We start from the raw sequence: 23,114 nt of genomic DNA, 5'->3' as shown, positions 1-23,114 counted from the left end.
TTTTAACTCTTAAAATGTATATTTTAATATAAACAAATTGAAGAGGAGTATGTAGCTGACTGTCACTGATGATTAGGCATTGATACTACAATAGGAATGTGACAAAACCCCCTTCAGTCAGTCTTAGGCTACTCTTCTGGATTCAGTGACCTTAAGACCAGGGGTGACATTGAATAAGCAGAGAGGTGGATGGCTACACTTTTGATGAAGCACAGGGAGTTGGCCTCTAACTCTTTCTGTTATGATCTGATGAATTACAGAGGGGGGAAATAGGTGTGATAAATTGGGAGAAGAAGTTCTTTGCACTCCACTGCAGCACAGGTTGGCTCTCCTCATGCATAATTCATGAGGCCAAACTGGATCGCCATGGTGTCTGGGCACATTTACATACAAATGAGCTTTGAATTCATTATTTATACACCCCTCTGCTGCTGTCTTCGGCCGGCGTCTTCTTCCTCAGCTCCACTGATGTAGTGGATGCCAATTATAAATGTCACTACACAATACAGTATCAGTGTTATTGTAAGGCGAAGGAGTATGTTCTCTGCTAGTGTGTTTGAGCACTTAATCAAGTTTATTGAAGTGATCATTTGCCTTCTTGTTTACAGTAACATTGTCAATTTATTGGTGCGTGGAGCAGGTTGACTGCACTGTGTATTTTCTGTACGGTTGCATCATCAGTCTTTTGATATTGTGTTTATTCATATCCATGCAAGGATCCACATGGTCTGCATAATAAGGTCTCTCTCACCGGGCATACCCGCCAAAGCACACGCACGCACGCACGCACACGCTGTTTAATGTTTATGATTGCATGCACTGTATAGGGTCTATTAATAATATTTTATCTACAGTGCCTTGCAAAAGTGTTCATCCCCCTTGGCATTTTTCCTATTTTGTTGCATTACAACCTGTAATTTAAATGGATTTCTATTTGGATTTCATGCATTGGACATACACAAAATATTCCAAATTGGTGAAATTAAATGAAAACAATAACTTGTTTCAAAAAAATTTAAAACCAGAAAAGTGGTGGGTGCCAATGTATTCACCTCCTTTGCTATGAAGCCCCTAAATAAGATCTGGTGCAACCCATTACCTTCAGAAGTCACATAATTGTTAAATAAAGTCCACCTGTGTGCAATCTAAGTGTCACATGATCTGTCACATGATCTCAGTATATATACACCTGTTCTGAAAGGCCCCAGAATCTGCAACACCACTAAGCAAGGTGTGCCACCAAGCAAGCGGCACCATGAAGACCAAGGAGCTCTCCAAACAGGTCAGGGACAAAGTTGTGGAGAAGTACAGATCAGGTTTGGGTTATAAAAAAATATCAGAAACTTTGAACATCCCATGGAGCACCATTGAACCCATTATTCAAAAATGAAAAGAATATGGCACCACAACAAACCTGCCAAGAGGGGGATGCCCACCAAATCTCACGGACCAGACAAGGAGGGCATTAATCAGAGGCAACAAAGAGACCAAAGATAACCCTGAAGGAGCTGCAAAGCTCCACAGCGGAGATTGGAGTATCTGCCCACTTTAATCCGTACACTCCACAGAGCTGGGCTTTACAGAAGAGTGGTCAGAAAAAAAATCCATTGCTTTTGGTGTTAGCCAAAAGGCATGTGGGAGACTTCCCAAACATATGGGAAAAGGTACTCTGGTCAGATGAGACTAAAATTGAGCCTTTTGGCCATCAAGGAAAATGCTGTCTGACGCAAACCCAACACTTCTCATAACCCCGAGAACACCATCCCCACAGTGAAGCATAGTGGTGGCAGCATCATGCTATGGGGATGTTTTTCATCGGCAGGGACTGGGAAATTGGTCAGAATTTAAGGAATGATGGATGGAGATAAATGCATTGAATATCTTGAGGGAAACCTGTTTCAGTCTTCCAGAGATTTGAGACTGGGACAGAGGTTCACCTTCCAGCAGGACATTGACCCTAAACATATTGCTAAAGCAACACTCAAGTGATTTAAGGGGAAACATTTAAATGTCTTGGAATGGCCTAGTCAAAGCCTAGACCTCAATCCAATTGAGAATCTGTGATATGACTTAAAGACTGCAGAACCCGTCCAACTTGAAGGAGCTGGAGCAGTTTTGATTTGAATAATGGGCAAAAATCTCAGTGGCTAGATGTGCCAAGCTTATAGAGACATACCCCAAGAGACTTGCAGCTGTAATTGCAAAAGGTGGCTCTACAAAGTATTGACTTTGGGGGGGTGAATAGTTATGCACGCTCAAGTTTTCTGTTTTTTTGTCTTATTACTTGTTTGTGTCACTATAAAAAATATTGTGCATCTTCAAAGTGACACCAGGCCATTGTTACATCAAGATTTTCTCTCCTTTTTGGAATATCTGAGAATATATTATTTATCTTGCTGTCACCTTCACAACCTTCCTCGACTAACCTGTACCCCTGCACATTGACTCGGTACCGGTACCCCCGTATATATAGCCTCGTTATTGTTATTTTGTGTTACTTTAGTAAAACTTTTCTTAACTATTATTTTTATTGAAACTCTATTGTTGGTTAATGTAAGTAAGCATTTCACAGTTAGGTCTACATCTATTGTATTCGGCACGTGACATTGTTTTTTATTTCATGTATGCTTTAAAGTCTGACATCTAAACTAAAATTATTATTATTTTCTTCAGACAATCCACATCTATTTGTATTATCTATGGTAAACAGTAAGGGACTTCAATAACATCCTTTGTTGGACCCAGTAATACCGTAAACAGGCACAACATCAGATTACCCCAAATCACGTGCCTTTTTATAAATTGTCTAAAGGGAGGCTAATTTAATTGAATGTGATTATGAAAATGTACTCTAATTACCCATGCTCTGATATATTAGAATCCAAATGACTAACATATTAAAAATATTAGATTGTTTTCCAGGTTTAGTTTGGCCCTTCTAATGTCTTGTTCAAAACTGAAGAATGACTGTGGTAATCACATTCAACAGACCTATAGTCATGTAATCATCTGAGATAATGAAGTCCTTCAAATGTATGTATCCCATATATATATATAAAATATATGAATATAATATATGCAGTATGTACGTATAGTGTAGACATTTTTCCCGATCATGAATTATCTGAACATCCACACTAGGTGGGGCACTAGGTCCAAATTTAACAATCTCAAGCTTATTTTCAGACCTGCCGATGTAAGTTTCTCACATTCTCTGACAGTTAAAGTAGAAGTAACAATAACATGTACATTTACAAAATGCTTCTGTACAACCGGACAACCCAAGCATTTGAGCAAATACCGTTCACTGGGAAAAACAGGTCTAAAACATGGTGATTGTGGCATCTTTATGTAGCGCCGTGCCTCAATATGTCCTCGGAATGTACCTGTAAATTGCCTGGTTGTTAGCGTTGACAGCTCACACAGTAGAGAGCGAAACATCTGCCGCTGTATCCTTCCCCAGGATGAGACTTCTCTTTCTTCACTTGACCTAAATACTTGGTAACCTAGTAGTGATCGTGACATGACTTGTCTGAAATCAGATTAAAAAAATCCTTATAGGGTGTATGTTTTTTGTGTGTTTGGGTTTGTGAATGTGATAAGAGGGAGAGGGGGAGGGAGGGAGAGAGAGCAGGATACATTTATTTAAAACACTTTTGACCGTAGTGTATATATACAGTACCAGTCAAATGTTTGGACACACCTACTCATTCCAGGGTTTTTCTTTATTTTTACTATTTTCTACATTGTAGAATAATAGTGAAGACACCAAAACTATGAAATAACACATATGGAATCATGTAGTAACCAAAAAAGTGTTAAACAAATCAAAATATATGTTATATTTGAGATTCTTCAAAGTAGCCACCCTTTGCCTTAATGACAGCTTTGCACACTCTTGGCCTTCATGGTCAGCTCGTCATTCATTCGCCCCCACTTGGAGCGAAAAGGCAGACCTATGTACAGGGGCACCTGTCTGTCTGTCACCAGGGCCCACTTAGCAGCGTGACCCCAGGGGATCTAACACCTGGCCTGGAGACTTCCTGGGTGCAGATCATGTAATTATACCTCCCCTCAGGACGCGGCAGAAATAATAGCGAGGCAGACTCTACTCTCACTCAGCAATTAGACAGAGGAAGAAGGTTTCTGGCTTCACAACGTTTCGGTGTGTGTCAGTTCCATTTGGTTGTAAGTAGGGCTGTGGCAGTCACTACATTTCTTCAGCCTGTGATTGTCAAGCAAATAACTGCCAGTCTCACGGTAATTGACCGTTAACATAAACACATTTAGCATCTCCTGGCATCCACAAGCCACTGATGCAGACCTTTGGAACATCTACATTCTAAAAAGTCTAATAAATCCATGTAATATAGCCTACACATTTATAATAAATCCATTATTTATTTTAGACAGGTCTAAAGAAGCATGATATGAAGAAATAGTAGTCTATTTTATAAGAACAGAATAGCATACTCTGAGTTGTCCTTATGTTAGGTCCTGATCTGGCTATGCCAAATGGCTGTGGGCTACACTAGTTAATTTAGCAGACAAGATTTGCTTAGAATTACGTGGCATTATTTTATATTATGAAGAACACAACTGAACAAAGCTGAATAAAATAGAAAGGATATTTTCTCCAAACGATTTGAGGGAGTGCGCACATACGGCTATTCTGTGTTGAGTGGTTAACAAAAAATAATTATTCCTTTAAGCTTAATTTAGAGTTATTAATGTAACTTACGTTGGGCTATATGTTTTCATTTTTAATACATTGTAAGGCTGCATGATGCGACTCTAATGATGATTTGAAGAAAGTCGCTTGAAAGGAACGAGCTTCCCCAAACTTGAAACTCACGCGCTGCTTATGTATGCCAATTAGGCTCTACACCCCTTGTAAAGTGGATTAATGAGCTACATTTTAAGAAGTTATTTGGCCACTTTAGTTGTGATACAAACCATATCAAAACATTTAGACCTATGGTCTAGGCTACATGAGGTGTGCAGACTATGATTAGAAAAAGTTGCAAAAAAGCATTTTTTCTTATGCTGGACATAACTCTGGACATAACATAAGTGATAATATATCATTCACAAGTGATAAGCTAATATTGTTACACATCAGACTATTCTTGATTTAAGCTTGTCTTTACCTATACTAACTAGTTTGTGTGTGAAATTTGTTTTGATTTAGAGTGGACCATTATCATGGAAACGAATGGAGGAAGCTTTTTTTGAGTGGTTAATTTTCCTGCCAGCCAGTTTGGTTATATTTACAACAGGAGTATAGCCTATGTGCTTAATATTGGGAAAGAAGAGAAATAAATATACTAGGCCTAGCTGATGGGATCCTCCTCTTTTTAATAGAGGCCATCACCCTATAGAAATGTTGCACAACATGAGCTCATGGGCTCTCATGAAGTGTTTGATTAGATTTTCGATTACATTTGCATTGACGTCAGAGTGATTAGAGGGACAATAGTGTGCTGAGTACCAGGCAGTTAGCATGTTTTGTAGTCTACTAATGACCAGCAGCATCAGAGCTTGGAGAAGCCTAACTGCTGTGACAGTCACATGGAATTTGATTGCCTTCATGACTCGTGACCGCAGGTGTTGCAGTAATACGGTCACTGCAAAAGCCCTAGTCCTATGCGGTTCACGGATTAAGAAATAATTAAGTATTGCACACCGCTTGCTTACAAAGTTTCAGTGTGTGTGAGTCCATCCCTTTTCAAGTCCCGATAGCTGAGAGAACCACAACAAGGATTAAGGATGTCATCTAGAAGACTCTCAGCTATAGCAAGTACACATTGCTTTGGGGTTGCCATCTGTGTGTGTACACATTGCTTTGGGGTTGCCATCTGTGTGGGTCCTTTAGTAATGAAACGTCTTATAACTGATCATGTAATTGAAGTTCTGCCATTGGTCCAATTGAAGTGCATTTTATTACTTGTAGGAGAAAACAAATACATCCATATGAACAAAGAAGCAGTGTTGAGAGTACCCACCGCAAATAATGGTTGTACTTCAATTTTATTGTTTGAAAAACCAATACCAAGTAAAAAATAAATTACTTCCTTGATTGAAACGTGTTCTGATGAGAGACACTACAGTGACCTGTTCCACATAGTTAGTCTCTGGAGCTCTGCAAGGTGAATAGACCACAGGCCTAACAACTCATCACAATACTGTAGGCTGAACGTTCCTGTTCTGGAGACCATATTCCGAGACACTTGCAATAACAAACATACATTTAAAAAAGAAATATATTTTTCACATATTTAACTCATAATCTTGTTATATTACATGTTTAGCACCTTCTCAAACACCCTTTAAAGACATACATGTATCGTAAAAATACAAAGAGCAAAATGTTTGTACTGTAACACTGCAATGGGGGTATTAGTTGGGCTATATGGCTGGTAGCTTGAATGACCCTGTCAAGATATGAAAGCATATATTTATGTTGATATGTTGTTTCCCATGGGTGGGTAAAAATAGCATTATACATTGATATGGAATAATTATATGTGAAACAAACACACATGCAAATATTACATTATGGGACATTTCATCAAAATAAATAATAATAACTGGTCATATTGAGTCTATTTATAATGTTAGTTGGATAGTTATCAATATAGGTAGTTATATTCACTAATATCACCAAGTAGTATATCGTTAATATTATATTATATGTTCAAATAGTACTTGCTATCCACTCTTGCGTAATATCCTAGCAATAAAAGCTACAATTGAACAAAAATATTACTACTAAACTATACTATATTATACTATAATATACACTAGACTATAATATACTACACTACACTATAGGCCTATGTTCTTCCAGTATTTACTAAGCTCATAAACAAGCACTTGAAGTAAACCGTGACCAGGAAATGGATCATTTGCATGAAATTAGATGAATGAAGCACAGAGGTGGTAGGCTGAAAACGAAAAGAAAATAACAATACAATTGTATCTCTTGTAGTAACCGATTAACACACACAAAAATCTGACCACGCTACAACCAACAGTACAGATACCATATCTACACCATCAACCACAACACTTCCAGAAAGAAGAGGAGATGGTCCCTCCCACTCTCTCCTCCAACCTCCTCCACCCTTCCTCTCCCTTATGTCCCTTTGACATTGACATCAGGCACTTAATGATAGTCCTTAGAACCCCCTTTGGATATTTCTCCCTTAAACTGAACAGTCCCAACTCCTCAGTCGTGTGTCCCCGACCTCCTCAAGGCTCTCCTTAGCCTGCTCTCTCTCATGGGACCAACCATTTTCCTCTCCTCCAGCCCCACTTCCTCTTTCTTCTTTTCCTCCTCCTCCTCTTCAGCCAGGCTCCTGGAGGAGCGGTGGATCCCGGGGGACCTCAGCACCTCATCGCCCTGGGTCAGGCCTGGGTCCTCGGGCTCAACTGGTCGGGGAGCCGGGTAGTTGGGCTGATAGTACTCGGAGGGGTAGCCCCCCGCATCGTACCTATAGGGGTCCTCCTCCCCCGCCTCGTCATAGTTCTGGTAGACGTTGGGGGGCAATTGGACTAAGGGAAGATTGCGGTGGTCAGATGGGTCACCACCGTTGCCACCCTCTTTAGCCACCGTGGCCACCCCCAAAGCGTGCATTTGTTTGTTTGTTTTTGATTGGGTTAGCGGGACAGGACAGGAAGGAGGAAGAGACACACACGAGGAACAGTGTTAGCGACGACATCAAAGCGGCCAGAAGAGCTAAAGAGGGGTATGGATGAGCTACACTGACAGGGACAGGAGGTCTAAGTGAATCTCTAATTAAATGTATGTGACAGCGCAACTGAGTAATGCATCAAATGACAATCAGTATTCAACTATTGGCTCCTTATAGAATATAAAAACTGTACACATTCGCTGCAGAAGCATAGAGAAGCCTTGGATAAAATACAGTTGAAGTCGGAAGTTTATATACACTTAGGTTGGTGTCATTAACACTCGTTTTTCAACCTCTCCACAAATTTCTTGTTAACAAACTATAGTTTTGGCAAGTCGGTTTACTTTGTGCATGACACAAGTCATTTTCCCCAACAATTGTTTACAGACAGATTATTTCACTGTATCACAATTCCAGTAGGTCAGAAGTTTACATACACTAAGTTGAATGTGCCTTTAAACAGCTTGGAAAATTCCAGAAAATTATTTAATGGCTTTAGAAGCTTCTGATAGGCTAATTGACATAATTTGAGTCAATTGGAGGTGTACCTGTGGATGTATTTCAAGGCCTACCTTCAAACTCAGTGCAATTTTCAAAATGCCTGAAGGTACCATGTTCATCTATACAAACAATAGTACGCAAGTATAAACACCATGGGACCACACAGCTGTCATAACACTCCGGAAGGAGACGCGTTCTGTCTCCTAGAGATGAACGTACATTGGTGCGAAAAGTGCAAATCAATCCCAGAACAATAGCAAAGGATCTTGTGAAGATGCTGGAGGAAACAGGTACAGAAGTATCTATATCCACAGTAAAATGAGTCCTATATAAAATAGATTATGTGGATATATTGAAGCAACATCTCAAGTGTAACGATCGTCGTATGAAGGAGTGTACCAAAACGCAGCGTGAAAAGTGTTCATGATAAATGTAATACTCAAAACACTCGAACAAAATAACAAAGAAGGAAAACAGAAACAGTCCTGTCAGGTGCAGACACTAAACAGAAAACAACTACCCACAAAACACAAACGAAAAAGGACAACTTATATACAGTATGATCCCCAATCAGATACAACGATAGACAGCTACCTCTGATTGGGAACCACACCAACATAGAAATAAAGAAACTAGAATGCCCACCCTGGCTTAACCAAAATAGAGAATAAACACCTCTCTATGGCCAGGGCTTGACATCAAGACATCAGTCAGGAAGTTAAAGCTTGGTTGCAAATGAGTCTTCCAAATGGACAATGACCCCAAGCATACTTCCAAAGTTGTGGCAAAATGGCTTAAGGACAACAAAGTCAAGGTATTGGAGTGGCCATCACAAAGCCCTGACCTCAATCCTATAGAAAATTTGTGGGCAGAACTGAAAAAGCGAGTGCGAGCAAGGAGGCCTACAAACCTGACTCAGTTACACCAGCTCTGTCAGGAGGAATGGGCCAAAATTCACTCAACTTATTGTGGGAAGCTTGTCTACCCGAAATGTTTGACCCAAGTTAAACAATTTAAAAGGCAATGCTACCAAATACTAATTGAGTGTATGTAAACTTCTGTCCCGCTGGGAAGGTGATGAAAAAAATAAAAACTGAAATAAATCATGCTCTACTATTATTCTGACATTTCACATTCTTAAAATAAAGTGGTGATCCTAACTGACTTAAGACAGGGGATTTTTACTCGGATTAAATGTCAGGAATTGTGAAAAACAGAGTTTAAATGTATTTGGCTAAGGTGTATGTAAACTTCCAACTTCAACTGTATATATTAGTTTATATGGGGTGAGCTAAAAAAAATGCATTTATGGCTAAATTCGTTTTTGTGTCAGGCAGAATGTGTTTCTACAAAGAGAGGGACAGCCTTATAGGAAACAAGGCAGTAGTCATTGCTGACAGTGATATAGCGAGGGAGTAGGGCCAAGGGACAAGCCTATCTATCCTAACACCTCCACTACAACCCTTTTGAACGCTGCTCACTACCCATACTGTTGGACTTGAGTAGGAGAAAGTTGCGAGAGAGAGAGAGGGATGACAGAAGCAGAGAGAGAGGGAGACACACACACATACCACAGGTCAGACAGATGAGACAAAATCATAAAGTCACCATGCTGATATTACTCACACTGTGGAGTGCATGGAGAACACCGCAGGGCTTTTGAGCCATACAGTGTGCTCACCGTAATGCCTTTTCCTCAGAGAAAATGGCTGATAGAGAAAGACATCATTGATGGGTGTCCATGCACACATGCATTTACAGTTCGGGCGCTATAGATTGTATCCACACTCACAATAACCATGTGTATTAGATGACAAACTGTTGTTGAATAAATCATGATCACATGACTGTAAAGATGCAGAATTTTCTTTTTGAAACAATGTAGCCAAACTTGATGCAATAGTGTGGTCTGTTGATGCAAATACTGAAACATGATTTATCATGATAAGACTTTGAGAGTTGATAGATACTTTGTTGGAATAACTATATTGCACATGTCACAAGCATACACAGATATATGTAGGATCTATAGACGTTTAAACAAGCTGGCTTGTTTAAATTCAATTCCACAAGCTAAGATACTGGGCTACTGAGATGGCAACATTTTAAAAAATATTCTCAGGTACCATTATATGAATTCAGCACATTGTAAGTCATTGTTTCCAAGCCGAATTCTGCATCTTGGTTACATTTTGTATTTCAAGGCTTAAATGGCAACAGGAACTAATGAATTCATAAATAAGCCATATGCTCACGGCCATCTTACTGTAAACCATCAGATAATAGAATGGGCTCATTATTTTCCTGAGTTGTCGTAAACAGAGAATAAAGAGCTCCCACTCATTTATTTTAATGAGTTTTGGTCCTGAGGTTAATCAAGTGGGTCTCAATACATTAGAATTCAAAGTCTATTATGCATAAAGTAAATCAGAAAACAAATGCCAATTGCTTAAATATATCTCAGTATGGGCAACCAAACTAAACTTGGTTAACTGGTAAGTTAGTCATACTATAGTGTAGGCAATTCTGAGAACTTCCTTTTCAAGATAAGTCAGATAGATCATGTTGTCTTAGTTTCACCTTGAAATACAGTGTGGATAAGGGTGTGATTCGGGTCAACCCCCTGGCGGATTTAACCCAATGAGACCTCTTTGCTCAGGTCTCCCTTTCAAAGAGCTTTAATTGGATTAAATGAGTTGATGATTGATTGACAGGGTATGATACAATAGGTCATAGACATGGAAACCCATTCTCAGAGAGTGCATTCTCAGGTAAAGGTTATCTACACAACAAGCTGATGGCAACGCCAATGGAGTTCACTATGGCTAAACAATTAGATCTAATGTATCGGACTTTGATATTATAAAAATCTCATGCTGCCTTGTGGTGTTTTGGTGTGTTTACAGTGGTAGGGGAGGATGAGGGTCATAATTACCTCCTACGTTGTAGCCCATGCAAGAGTTCTGGTCACAGTATCCAGGAGGTCCAGCCGACCCCACTGGTCCAGGGATACCCGGCCGCCCAGGAGTTCCAGGGTTCCCCGGCCGACCAGACGGACCCTGGCTACCTGTCCGCCCCTGACCCGTTGGTCCTGGAGGAGAACGGAAAAAGAGTAATGAGAGGGCGGAGAAATGTGGGGAGTGTGTTTTGATACAACAAATAAATTTTCAATGAACAATTAAGGTTTTAACATTGAGCTAAATTCCGAAGTTAAATCATTATATGAAACGTTATGGCAAACCAATAAAACATGATGGCAATATTATTGTCTTCATTGTGACTAAGAACACTGCATATTGAGGTAGAATTCACAAAGTTAAAGGGATATTTCACCCAAATTACAAAATTACGCATTGGTTTCCTTACCCTGTAAGCAATCTATGAAGAAGTTATGACAGCAATCCATGCTTTGGTTTAGTTTCCCTGGCACTGTTTCCACATGCTAACGTTTTAGCATTTGTGGCGCAAATCCCATTATTGTAAAGCTCAACAAAGTCACTTATAGATTTTTTGAACATAATGTGTGAAAAATGCTACTATTTGTCCCATGAATTGAATTCAATTTATGCCCAAAAATGATAAAACATTACCATGTGGAAACAGTGCCAAGGAAAAAAAAAACAAAGCATGAATTGCAGTCATACCTTATCCATAGACTTCTTACAGGGTAAGGAAACAAATACGTCAACTTGTAATTTGGGTGAACTATCTCTTCAAATCTAGCAGTGTGTTTTGAAATAGAAAACTAGCTAGAGTCCATAATTAGGCCACTGATTGGCCAAACATCTCTCCCCAAAAGGAAGAGAATCAGCATATTTATCATTACCCAGCAGTCAGTATAAGCTTTTGTGCCTTTTCATCAGACCCAAAATGCTATTATCACTGAGCTGTCTCCATCAGGAAATGCAAAGGCTATGAATGTCCTTTTTCAAATATCCTTGGAGCCACTGATCTCGCGCATGCCAGACACCTACGTGTTCTCCCAGTAGCGCTCAGAGTTCTCTCATGTACACCAACCTGGCAACCACTCCAGGGGTTCAATCAACACACTGTGTCAGCTAGACTACAATCAATAAAGGAGTCAAAAGCTATGCCCCCTAATAATGTTTAATTAAACCAGTAGGGGCGGCTTAATGAAAAACAACAAAACAACAAACAAAAGTAAATTAAATCCAGCTTGGGCTATCCTCTTCGTGTCATATTCTCCGCTTGAACCAAGAGGGAGACGCTTAATCAAAAAACAGATCGGATGACTTCCCATTTTCTAATCCACCCCCTTAACAGATGTTGATTTCCTCTGCAGATGTTCGGTGGCAAAGGAAGTGCCTGGAGAAAAATTGAAGTTGGAAATGTGCAATTTTTCGTTTTTGGGGTGTTTTTCACCGGGCATTGTTTTGGTTACCTGGGGGTCCTACAGGGCCTCTGGGACCCTGGACTCCTACACCTGGGCTTCCCTTGTCACCCTTCTCTCCTGACAAACCTGGACAAACAGAGACAGAGGGGACACACACTTTGACAGAATTCAGAGAAGTGGGCATGCTTGTCTCCTTTCCATATTATATCACCTTCAGCACTACACGTGTCGTGTCCAATAATGTAGATCTAGCCTAATATGTAATCATCTTTCTGATTCTATTAATTAGTGATGTTTTCTTACATTACCTGTCGGTATCATTTACTGTAATATCTTCTCTCACAAGCTTATGGCACAGGCTACATGACTATATCTTTGCTCGATAGCTTGAGTTAAATCTGAGTCTCATCTATTCAGTACCTCTGGCTCCTGGTTGTCCATTCTCTCCGTTGGACCCGGGGAACCCTGGTCTGCCCGCGGGCCCCTGCTCTCCCTGTGGTCCTTGGCCGCCCTGCCGCCCGGGCTCTCCTGGGGGTCCAGGAATGGTGCGGACCGAAACGGGTGCACTGGGGATGTGGTTGAGGATGGAGCTGTAGCGAGCCATGTGACCTGTGGGGCAGACGTCAGACTGAGGTCAGTGGCGCATGAATGGATGCCAATGGCAAAATACATTTACACCATCACAGACAAGACTCCTTTTTTCAAACTGTACACCCCTTCTATAGAATACAATTACACTCAAAGACACAAGACCTGTGCAAACACACACAAACCCGCACAGGAAGAGGGTCAGCTGAAGGATAAAAAAATACTCACTCTGTATCAGCTGCTCACAGACCTGCCGGGCGATTGCTTGGACCGATGCCTGGGATTGCAGGTCACCCTGGAGGCAAAAACACATGGTGACACCAAGACCATGGCTACAGATAACACTGTGTGTTTGATGTGTCCAACCTGTTTCATCGATCCCACAGGTGACATTTCCTCCACCATTACTTGGGTAGAAAGCCTGCCAGTCGTGATTTTGGCATCAACTCTTTCGATTGGAAAACATGGCTGTTGCTGACAGGTATAGATGTTGCTTCTTGAGCCTTGTATAAAAACCTTATTACCCATTCGCTGTTCGCTGTTATGGGCGAAACCAATCCATAAAGTACTTAACACTAGAACGATAGCTCTTTAAAAATATAACTGCGGTAAAGTAGAAAATCATTTCTACAGCTGAGTAACACAGCTCTAAAGCTTTAGCTTATGAAGTATGCATGAATAGGTCTTCTACAAAATGTGTTCTGGGTGCAGTACACCGTGTGATATTGCTCTTCAGAAAACTTGTTGTAATGGTAATTGTATACTGTCAGGCTGTCAGAGAACACCTACTGTATACCGCCAAGCTGAGGAGCAGCAATTACTTGAAAGGAGGGCATTATTTATCTTGAACATTGATGTTAAGCATCGAACACATACTTCACAGAATTACACTACATGACCAAAAGTATGTGGACACCTGCTTGTTGTACATCGCATTCCAAAATCTTGGGCATTAATATGGAGTTGGTCCCCCCTTTGCTGCTATAACAGCCTCTACTCATCTGGGAAGGCTTTCCACTAGACGTTGGAACATTGTTGTGGGGACTTGCTTCCATTCAGCCACTAGAGCATTAGAGAGGTCGGGCACTGATGTTGTGCGTTTTGGCCTGGCTCGCAGTCGGAATTCCATTTCAATCAAATGTATTTATAAAGCCCTTTTTTTTTTACATCAGATGATGTCACAAAGTGCTATACAGAAACCCAGCCTAAAACCCAAACAGCAAGCAATGCAGATGTAGAAGCACGGGGCCAGGAAAAACTCCCTAGAAAGGAAGGAACCTAGAAAGAAACCGAGAGAGGAACTCGGCTCTGAGGAGTGGCCAGTCCTCATCTAGCTGTGCCGGGTTGAGATTAAAACAGTACATGGCCAAGATGTTCAAACATTCATATATGACCAGCTGGGTCAAATAATAATAATAATAATCACAGTGGTTGTAGAGGTGCAACAGGTCAGAACCTCAGGAGTAAATGTCAGTTCATAGCCGAGCATTCAGTTTCATCCCAAAGGTGTTCGATGGGGTAGAGGTTAGGGCTCTGTGCAAGCCAGTCAAGTTCTTCCACACCGATCTCGACAAACTATTTCTATATGGACCTCACTTTGTGCACAGGGGCATTGTCATGCTGAAACAGGAGCTGTTGCCACAAAGTTGGAAGCACAGAATGTTGTCTAGAATGCTGTAGTGTTAAGATTTCCCTTCACTGGAACAAGGGGCCTAGCTTGAACCATGAAAAACAGTCCCCCACCAAACTTTACAGTTGGCACTATGCATTCGGGCAGGTACCAGATTTGACTGTTGGACTGCCAGATGGCGAAGCGTGATTCATCACTCCAGAGAATGCATTTCCACTGCTCCAGAGTCCAATGGCCACGGGCTTTACACTACTCCAGTCGACGCTTGGCATTGCACATGGTGACCTAGGCTTGTGTGTGGCTGCTCGGCCATGGAAACCCATTTAATGAAGCTCCCAATGAACAGTTATTGTGCTGACGTTGCTTCCAGAAGCAGTTTGGAGCTCAGTAGTGAGTGTTGCAACCGAGGACAGACGATTTTTAAGCACTATGCGCTTCAGTACTCGGCGGTCCCATTCTGTGAGCCTGTGTGGCCTACCATTTCGTGGCTGAGCTGTTTTTGCTGCTAGACGTTTGCACTTCACAGTTGACTGGGGCAGCTTTAGCAGGGCAGAAATTTGACGAACTGACTTGTTGGAAAGGTGCCACATTGAAAGTCACTGAGTTCTTCAGTGAGGTCATTCTACTGACAATGTTTGTCTAAGGAGATTGCATGGCTGTGTGCTCGATTTTATACACCTATCTGTCAGGATTTGGCCAGGGTTGTTCCGTGTTTTTGTCAGTAGATGTCCCCATTGTGCTTTTTGTCCCTGTGTTTTTCCCTTGATCCCCATTATTGTTTGCACCTGTGTCTCGTTTGTCTCGTTTTGTATTTAAACCCTTTGTTTCCCTCAGTTCTGTGCTCTGTGTTTGTATGTTGGCACCCTGCCCTAGTGTTCTGTGTGCTCTTGTCGATTCCGGGTGAAGTTCTTGTAGTATTCTGTTTTTTGTTTTTGTTTAGTTTTTGTGAGTTTTTTTTGAGTTTTTTTTTTGTGTTTTACCTACCACCTTTTGGATTTGCCATTTTTTATTTTAGGATTTTTTCTTTATTAAATCACCGTCTTAAGTACTGCTGTGTCTGCCTCATCTTCTGGGTTCTGCTGTCTATTCGTGGCTCAGTTGGTTAAGTGACTGTTTCTCACTCCGGAGACCCAGGTTCGAAACCGGGTCCTGACAGAAACACAGAGCCAAAAATGAACCCAGAGGCAGCCAGTTCCCAGGACCTTTTTGCCACGCTGTCCCACCACCAGGAGACTGTCCAACGCCACGAAGCCGCCCTGGTTCAGCAAGAGGCCTTAATGGCTAGACATTCTCATCTTCTGTCGGAGATGCTGACTTCCATTAAGCAAGTATCTGATCGACTTACCCCGGCAACAGTTCCCGTCCCAGTACCTCAAGTTCACGTACCCATGGCAGTTAACCCCCTGGCTGAACCTCGTCTTCCACCTCCCCAACGGTTCTCAGGTGATCCAAGTGCTTGTAAAGGGTTTCTCACTCAATGTTCTCTCTCCTTTGAGCTGCAACCCTCGTCATTTCCCACCGACCGGTCTAAGATCGCATATATCATCACCCTGCTGTCGGAAAAAGCCCTGGCCTGGGCTACTGCTGTGTGGGATGCCCATAGTTCCTGCTGTGCCAGCTACTCTGCCTTTGCTGAGGAATTCAAACGAGTGTTTCAAGGCCCAAGCAGTGGTTCTGACTCAGCCAAACAGCTCCTGACTCTCCATCAAGGTTGGCGCAGCGTGACGGACTATGCCATCCAGTTCCGCACGGTGGCAGCAGCGAGTGGCTGGAACAACGAGGCGCTCACGGTGTGCTTTCTGAAAGGCCTTTCCGACACTATCCAAGATGAACTGGCCACTCGGGAACCACCGGACAATCTCGAGTCCCTGATCAAGTTGGCCTCACGCATTGACCAGCGTCTGAGAGAGAGAACTCAACCGTAGACCTCTAGCCCCTATCAGTCCCAGCTCCGAGTCCCCACCTTTATCATCACTGGCTCCACCGGAACCCATGCAGATTGGACGCATCTCCCAGGCTGAGAGAGACCGCCGGATGAGGGAGCGACGCTGTCTATATTGCGGCAAACCGGGCCATTTCCGTTCCACGTGTCCCGGGCTCCAGGGAAACGCTCTGTCCCGTACAGACCGGGGGAACTGTAACGGGAAACATAACCTCCTCCCATCCGTCCAACTCCCGTCTGCTCATTCCAGTCACCCTCTCCTGGGACAACCACAAGCTTCACCTTCAAGCCTTGGTAGACTCTGGAGCCGCAGGTAACTTCATGGATGGTGTCTGGGCGAAGAAGAATGGCGTTCCCTCTGAACCTCTAAGTGACCCCATGAGGGTTACTACATTGGATGGAAGCCCTTTGGGATCTGGACTTGTCACTCATGTCACTACCTCCTTGAGACTTTCAGTTTCACAACACCAGGAATTGATGAACTTTCATTTGATCTCCTGTTCCGAGTTCCCTCTCGTCCTTGGATACCCCTGGCTTCACAGCCATAACCCTCACATCGACTGGTCTGTGGGCACTATCAAGCAGTGGGGTCCTACGTGCCAAGCTACTTGTATTTTCCAGAATTCCCCGAGTTCTACTCCCGAGTCTTTAGAATCCATCGATCTGACCCGAGTTCCCGAGTGTTACCATGACCTCAAACTGGTGTTTAGCAAACAGAGGGCCACCATGCTACCACCCCATAGATCTTACGATTGCCCCATCGACCTGTTTCCGGGCACTTGCCCCCAGGGGTCGGATCTTTTCCCTATCTCCACCCGAACGAGCTGCTATGGATACCTATATCAAGGACTCTCTGGAAGCAGGCCTCATGCGTCCATCCACCTCCCCGGCGGGAGCAGGGTTTTTCTTTGTGGCCAAGAAAGACGGTGGGTTACGTCCTTGCATCGACTACCGGGGACTCAATGACATAACCGTCCGTAACCGTTACCCGCTACCCCTTATGGCCACAGCCTTCGAGCTGCTCCAGGAAGCAGTTGTTTTCACTAAGCTTGACCTGCGGAACGCATACCATCTTGTGCGGATCAGACCTGGTGACGAGTGGAAGACCGCTTTCAACACGCCTACTGGTCACTATGAATACTTGGTGATGCCCTTCGGCCTGACCAACGCCCCAGCGGTGTTCCAAGCGCTCATAAACGATGTGCTTAGGGATATGCTTAACATATTTGTGTTCGTTTACTTGGATGACATCCTCATCTTTTCGAGCTCCCTTCAAGAACACACTAAGCATGTCAGACAAGTACTCAAACGCCTCCTGGACAGCCATCTGTACGTTAAGCCGGAAAAATGTGAATTCCATTCATCCCGAGTACAATTCCTGGGATTTGTAGTGGAACCCGGTCGAATCCAAATGGACCCTAGGAAGGTAGGGGCGGTAGCGGATTGGCCCACCCCCAAATCCGTTAAGGATGTTCAGCGTTTCCTGGGCTTCACAAACTTTTACCGCAAGTTCATCAAGAACTTCAGTTTGGTGGCAGCTCCTCTCTCAGCTTTAACCAAGGGTGGCAATGCAAGGTTTTCTTGGGGAAGAGAAGCTGAGACGGCCTTCCAAGGACTCAAGCAGCGCATCCTCTCTGCTCCCATCCTGATACTACCGACTACGGATGAACCATTTGTGGTGGAGGTAGACGCATCAGAGGTTGGTGTTGGAGCTGTCCTGTCTCAGAGGGGTGAAGACAAGAAGCTTCATCCGTGCGCTTTCTTCTCACACCGGCTTACCCCGACTGAGAGGAACTACAATGTGGGGGATCGTGAACTCCTAGCGGTTAAGATGGCATTGAAGGAATGGAGACACTGGCTCGAGGGGGCTTCTCACCCGTTTCAAGTGCTTACGGACCACAAGAATCTGGAGTATATCCAGCAGGCGAAGCGATTGAACTCTAGACAAGCTAGATGGTCTCTTTTCTTCAATCGATTCCAGTTTATCCTCACCTATCGGCCCGGGTCGAAGAATCTCAAACCGGATGCCCTGTCCCGAGTCTACGCTCCTGCCATTCGAGATGACACGGACATGCCTGTCCTTCCTGCTGCTAAGATTGTGGCTCCGATCTCGTGGCAAGTTGAGGATACCGTGAGACGTGCTCAAGCTAGCGAACCGGACCCTAAAGGAGGTCCTGCCAATCGGTTGTTTGTCCCCAAGGCAGTGAGGACTCAGGTCCTTCTGTGGGGGCACTCCTCTCGCCTCACCTGTCATCCGGGCGTAGGTCGCACCTTGGAGTTCATCCAGCGTAAGTTCTGGTGGCCTACCATAAGAGAAGACGTTGCCACTTTCGTCAATGCCTGCCCCGTGTGCTGCCAGGGCAAATCTTCTCACCTCCGCCCTCAAGGACTCCTTCACCCTTTACCTGTTCCCCACAGACCCTGGTCCCATATATCATTGGACTTTATTACTGGACTTCCTCCATCCCATGGCAATACTACTATCCTAGTCATAATCGACAGGTTTTCAAAGGCGGCCAGGTTCGTCCCTCTGACTAAGTTACCTTCTGCCAAGGAAACGGCTGAGTTGGTAATTAATCATGTGTTCCGAGTCTTCGGCATTCCTCAAGATGTGGTTTCTGACAGAGGTCCCCAGTTCGCCTCAAGGTTTTGGAAGGCCTTCTGCCAACTCATGGGGGCTTCTGCCAGTCTATCTTCAGGGTACCATCCGGAGTCCAACGGCCAAACAGAGAGGATGAATCAAGAGCTGGAAACCACCCTCCGATGTATGACTCGTGACAACCCGTCCACATGGTCATCCTTTATTGTTTGGGCCGAATACGCGCACAACACCTTGCGCTCCTCCTCCACTGGTATGTCCCCGCACGAGTGTCAGTTTGGCTATGCTCCTCCATTGTTCCCGGACCAGGAGGCAGAAGTCAGAGTGCCTTCAGCCTTGAGATTCGTCAGACGCTGTCGGCTTATGTGGAGGAAGACCCGTCTTAATCTGATGCGTTCCTCACAGAGGTATCAACAACAAGCCAACAGACGTCGCCGTCCCGGGCCTACCCTGCGCCCCGGCCAGAGAGTCTGGCTCTCCACAAGAGACTTACCTCTACGGGTGGAGTCTCGCAAGCTGTCCCAAAAATACATCGGTCCCTTCAAGGTTGCCAGGAGAGTTAACCCAGTTTCTTATCGCCTACACTTACCCAGATCCCTTAAGATTAATCCCACATTTCATGTGTCTTTGTTAAAACCTGTTGTTTTTTCCCCTTGTCCCGGCAGACAGACCTCCCCCTCCGCCTCGTGTCATTGGAGGCCAGCCGGCTTATACCGTCCACCGGATACTGGATTCCCGCCGGGTGCAGCGGTCCTGGCAGTATCTGGTGGACTGGGAAGGCTACGGTCCTGAGGAGCGCTCCTGGGTTCCTGCCAAAGACATCCTGGACCCTGACCTCATTCGTCAGTTCAGGGTCCTCCACCCTGAGAGAGCTGGTAGGAACGTCAGGAGCCGTTCCTAGGGGGGGGATTCTGTCAGGATTTGGCCAGGGTTGTTCCGTGTTTTTGTCAGTAGATGTCCCCATTGTGCTTTTTGTCCCTGTGTTTTTCCCTTGATCCCCATTATTGTTTGCACCTGTGTCTCGTTTGTCTCGTTTTGTATTTAAACCCTTTGTTTCCCTCAGTTCTGTGCTCTGTGTTTGTATGTTGGCACCCTGCCCTAGTGTTCTGTGTGCTCTTGTCGATTCCGGGTGAAGTTCTTGTAGTATTCTGTTTTTTGTTTATGTTTAGTTTTTGTGAGTTTTATTAAAGTTTTTTTTTTGTGTTTTACCTACCACCTTTTGGATTTGCCATTTTTTACTTTAGGATTTTTTCTTTATTAAATCACCGTCTTAAGTACTGCTGTGTCTGCCTCATCTTCTGGGTTCTGCTGTCTATTCGTGGCTCAGTTGGTTAAGTGACTGTTTCTCACTCCGGAGACCCAGGTTCGAAACCGGGTCCTGACACTATCAGCAATGGGTGTGGCTGAAATAGCTGAATCCACTAATTTGAAGGGGTGTCCACATACATTTGTATATATAGTACACTGTATATTATATAGAACAAGATAAGTATCATAAGATATCTCAATTCAATTGAATTTAATAAAATGCTCTACTGGCAGGAATGGGTGGTTGCCAAAACAATGTATATGAAGTATTACATAAATTACCAATATGTTTGTTATCTCTATGACTTACTCTTTCTCCCTTCTCTCCTTTGTTTCCGGCGGAACCCTGCAACAGAACAAGAGGCAGAATGACAATGGACAGAAAACAATGAAGTACATTTACTGTACACATTTTTTGAGTTGTCCATTTTCTTTGCCATCTTTTTATTTTCAAGAACTTGCATCAAGAAGTAGACATTTACCCCAGAGAAGTAAAAGCAATTTGGAAAGGTTAACAGAATTACAACAGACATTGAAAGCAGGTATGACAGGTATGAAAAACTCTTCTTAGGAAAAAGCACTGCACAATGAACAGACACTACCTTCAGTAAGCTAGAAGCTACCTTAAGCAAGCTAGCGTCATTATTTGAACCCTGCCATAACCATTTATCTGCAAAGGTCATATAATGACAAATAATAACTATGCAGTACCAGTAATTACATCGTAATTACATAGTAGGCAAGAGTATGTAATTACTGCTAACCTTGTCTGGCTCTCAGCCAGAGAATGTTAGCATTTTGACGTCTGGGGGCACACCAATTAAAAAGGTGTCATCCTACAAATACCTTGATCTTTGGTTGGATGATAAGCTGTCCTACAAAGTTCACGTGAGGATTGTGATTGTGAGGATGTTTAAACTCAAATAAGGTTCTTATTCTTGTAACAAGGCTTTGCTTCCCATTTGAGGCCAGAAAGAAGCTTGTTCAAGCCACTTTTCTTTCTGTAATTGATTATGGTGACATATTGTATATGCATGCAGCCTGTTCTGTGTTAAAGAGACTGGACTCTGTTTATCATGCATCTTTGCGTTATGTTACAAATGCCAAGTCACTCACCCACCAGTGCACCTTATATCAAATGGAGGGCTAGACCTCGCTTTACATACGCAGACAGCTACATTTGTATTTCTTCATCTACAAAGCCCTTCTGGGTAGCCTGCTCTCCTTCCCCATCACCACCAGCAGTTCCCAGACGCGGTCTACTAGATGGTTGCTGCTAAAAGTCCCCAGGGCCATTGCCGAGTTAAGCAAGACTGCCATTCCGATTGTGCACCTGAGGCATGGAAGTCTGCAAAATATGCTTCACCTAGATATACTAGTGCCTCTTAGTGGGTTTAAAACTCTGGCCCAAAACTCTGTTGAGGAGTGTAAATGTTTCCTCCAGGCTGGGTGAGCACCTAATGACGTGTGGTTGTGCTGTTTGTATTGGTATGTTTAAATGTTGAATTGACTGCTGCTGCTTTCTTGGCCAGGTTTCCCTTTGCAAAAGAGACAATGTGTCTCAATGGGTTTCTTCCTGGTTAAATAAAGGTTAAAAAAATGATATACAAATACGTTAGTGCCTTGATGTGTTATTAACCTCCGATTTTCTAACCAAAAGAGAGGCCATTGAGTGACACAAAAGTCTGTTTTTCTGGCAACAATGTTGAAGTAGACGACAACGACAATATAGAGGTAACAGCCAAAATAAAGGAAACACCAACATAAACCATTGGGAAACCACGAGCCGGCAGAATAAACAGGATGCATAGATTGTACAGGCATAGATTCTACATGTGTCTGGAATAGGGGTGCGGGTCAGCTGTTTGTTCACCCGCACCCGCCCGCAATTACTAATAACCCATCCGCAACCGCACATTGGGGCGGCAGGTAACCTAATAGTTAGAGCGGTTGGGCCAGTAACTGAAAGGTTGCTAGATTGAATCACAGAGCTGACAAGGTAAAAATCTGTCGTTCTGCCCCTGAACAAGGCAGTTAACCCACTGTTCCTAGACCGTCATTATAAATAAGAATTTGTTCTTAACTGACTTGCCCAGTTAAATAAAGTTTAAAAAATTAAAAAATGTGTGACCCACTCAACCCTAACCAAATATAGAATATGCGCTACAGTCAATGATGACATAATGATTTATTTATTTTTTTACAGTGGGTGCATTTTTTGTTGTTGTTGCCTGATTTAGATACAGTTGAAGTCGGAAGTTTACATACACCTTAGCCAAATATATTTAAACTCAATTCTTGACATTTAATGCCAGTAAAAATTCCCTGTCTTAGGTCAGTTAGAATAAAGTGGTGATCCTAAGAATGCGAAATGTCAGAATAATAGTAGAGAGAATGATTTATTTCAGCTTTTATTTCTTTCATCACATTCCCAGTGGGTCAGAGGTTAACATACACTCAATTAGTATTTGGTAGCATTGCCTTGAAATTGTTTA

The 23,114-nt window shown here is 43.1% G+C and overlaps 1 protein-coding gene across 4 annotated transcripts in view; it reads right to left on the bottom strand.

Moving 5' to 3' along the window:
• Positions 1–5,923: 5,923 nt before the first annotated feature.
• The window catches only part of col14a1b (collagen, type XIV, alpha 1b), a 92,997-nt gene continuing 75,806 nt past the window's right edge, over positions 5,924–23,114 (bottom strand). For 2 of the 4 annotated variants that reach the window (XM_064983657.1, XM_064983661.1), the window contains 6 exons: positions 20,930–20,965; positions 13,369–13,435; positions 12,973–13,161; positions 12,601–12,678; positions 11,134–11,289; positions 5,924–7,605 (listed from right to left, as the gene is read on the bottom strand). In XM_064983657.1, the coding sequence (XP_064839729.1) occupies positions 7,232–7,605; positions 11,134–11,289; positions 12,601–12,678; positions 12,973–13,161; positions 13,369–13,435; positions 20,930–20,965 (900 nt within the window). In that variant the 3' untranslated portion in view covers positions 5,924–7,231. Of the gene's footprint in view, positions 7,606–7,638; positions 9,696–11,133; positions 11,290–12,600; positions 12,679–12,972; positions 13,162–13,368; positions 13,436–20,929; positions 20,966–23,114 lie in introns of those variants that run through there. The other 2 variants (XM_064983658.1, XM_064983659.1) reach the window with 2 other exon arrangements.

The sequence above is a fragment of the Oncorhynchus masou genome, chromosome 13, assembly GCF_036934945.1.
Source record: "Oncorhynchus masou masou isolate Uvic2021 chromosome 13, UVic_Omas_1.1, whole genome shotgun sequence".
Taxonomy (NCBI): Eukaryota; Metazoa; Chordata; class Actinopteri; order Salmoniformes; family Salmonidae; genus Oncorhynchus; species Oncorhynchus masou.
The sequence above is the reverse complement of the archived record's forward strand: the minus strand, read 5'-3'. Positions and strand labels throughout refer to the sequence as shown.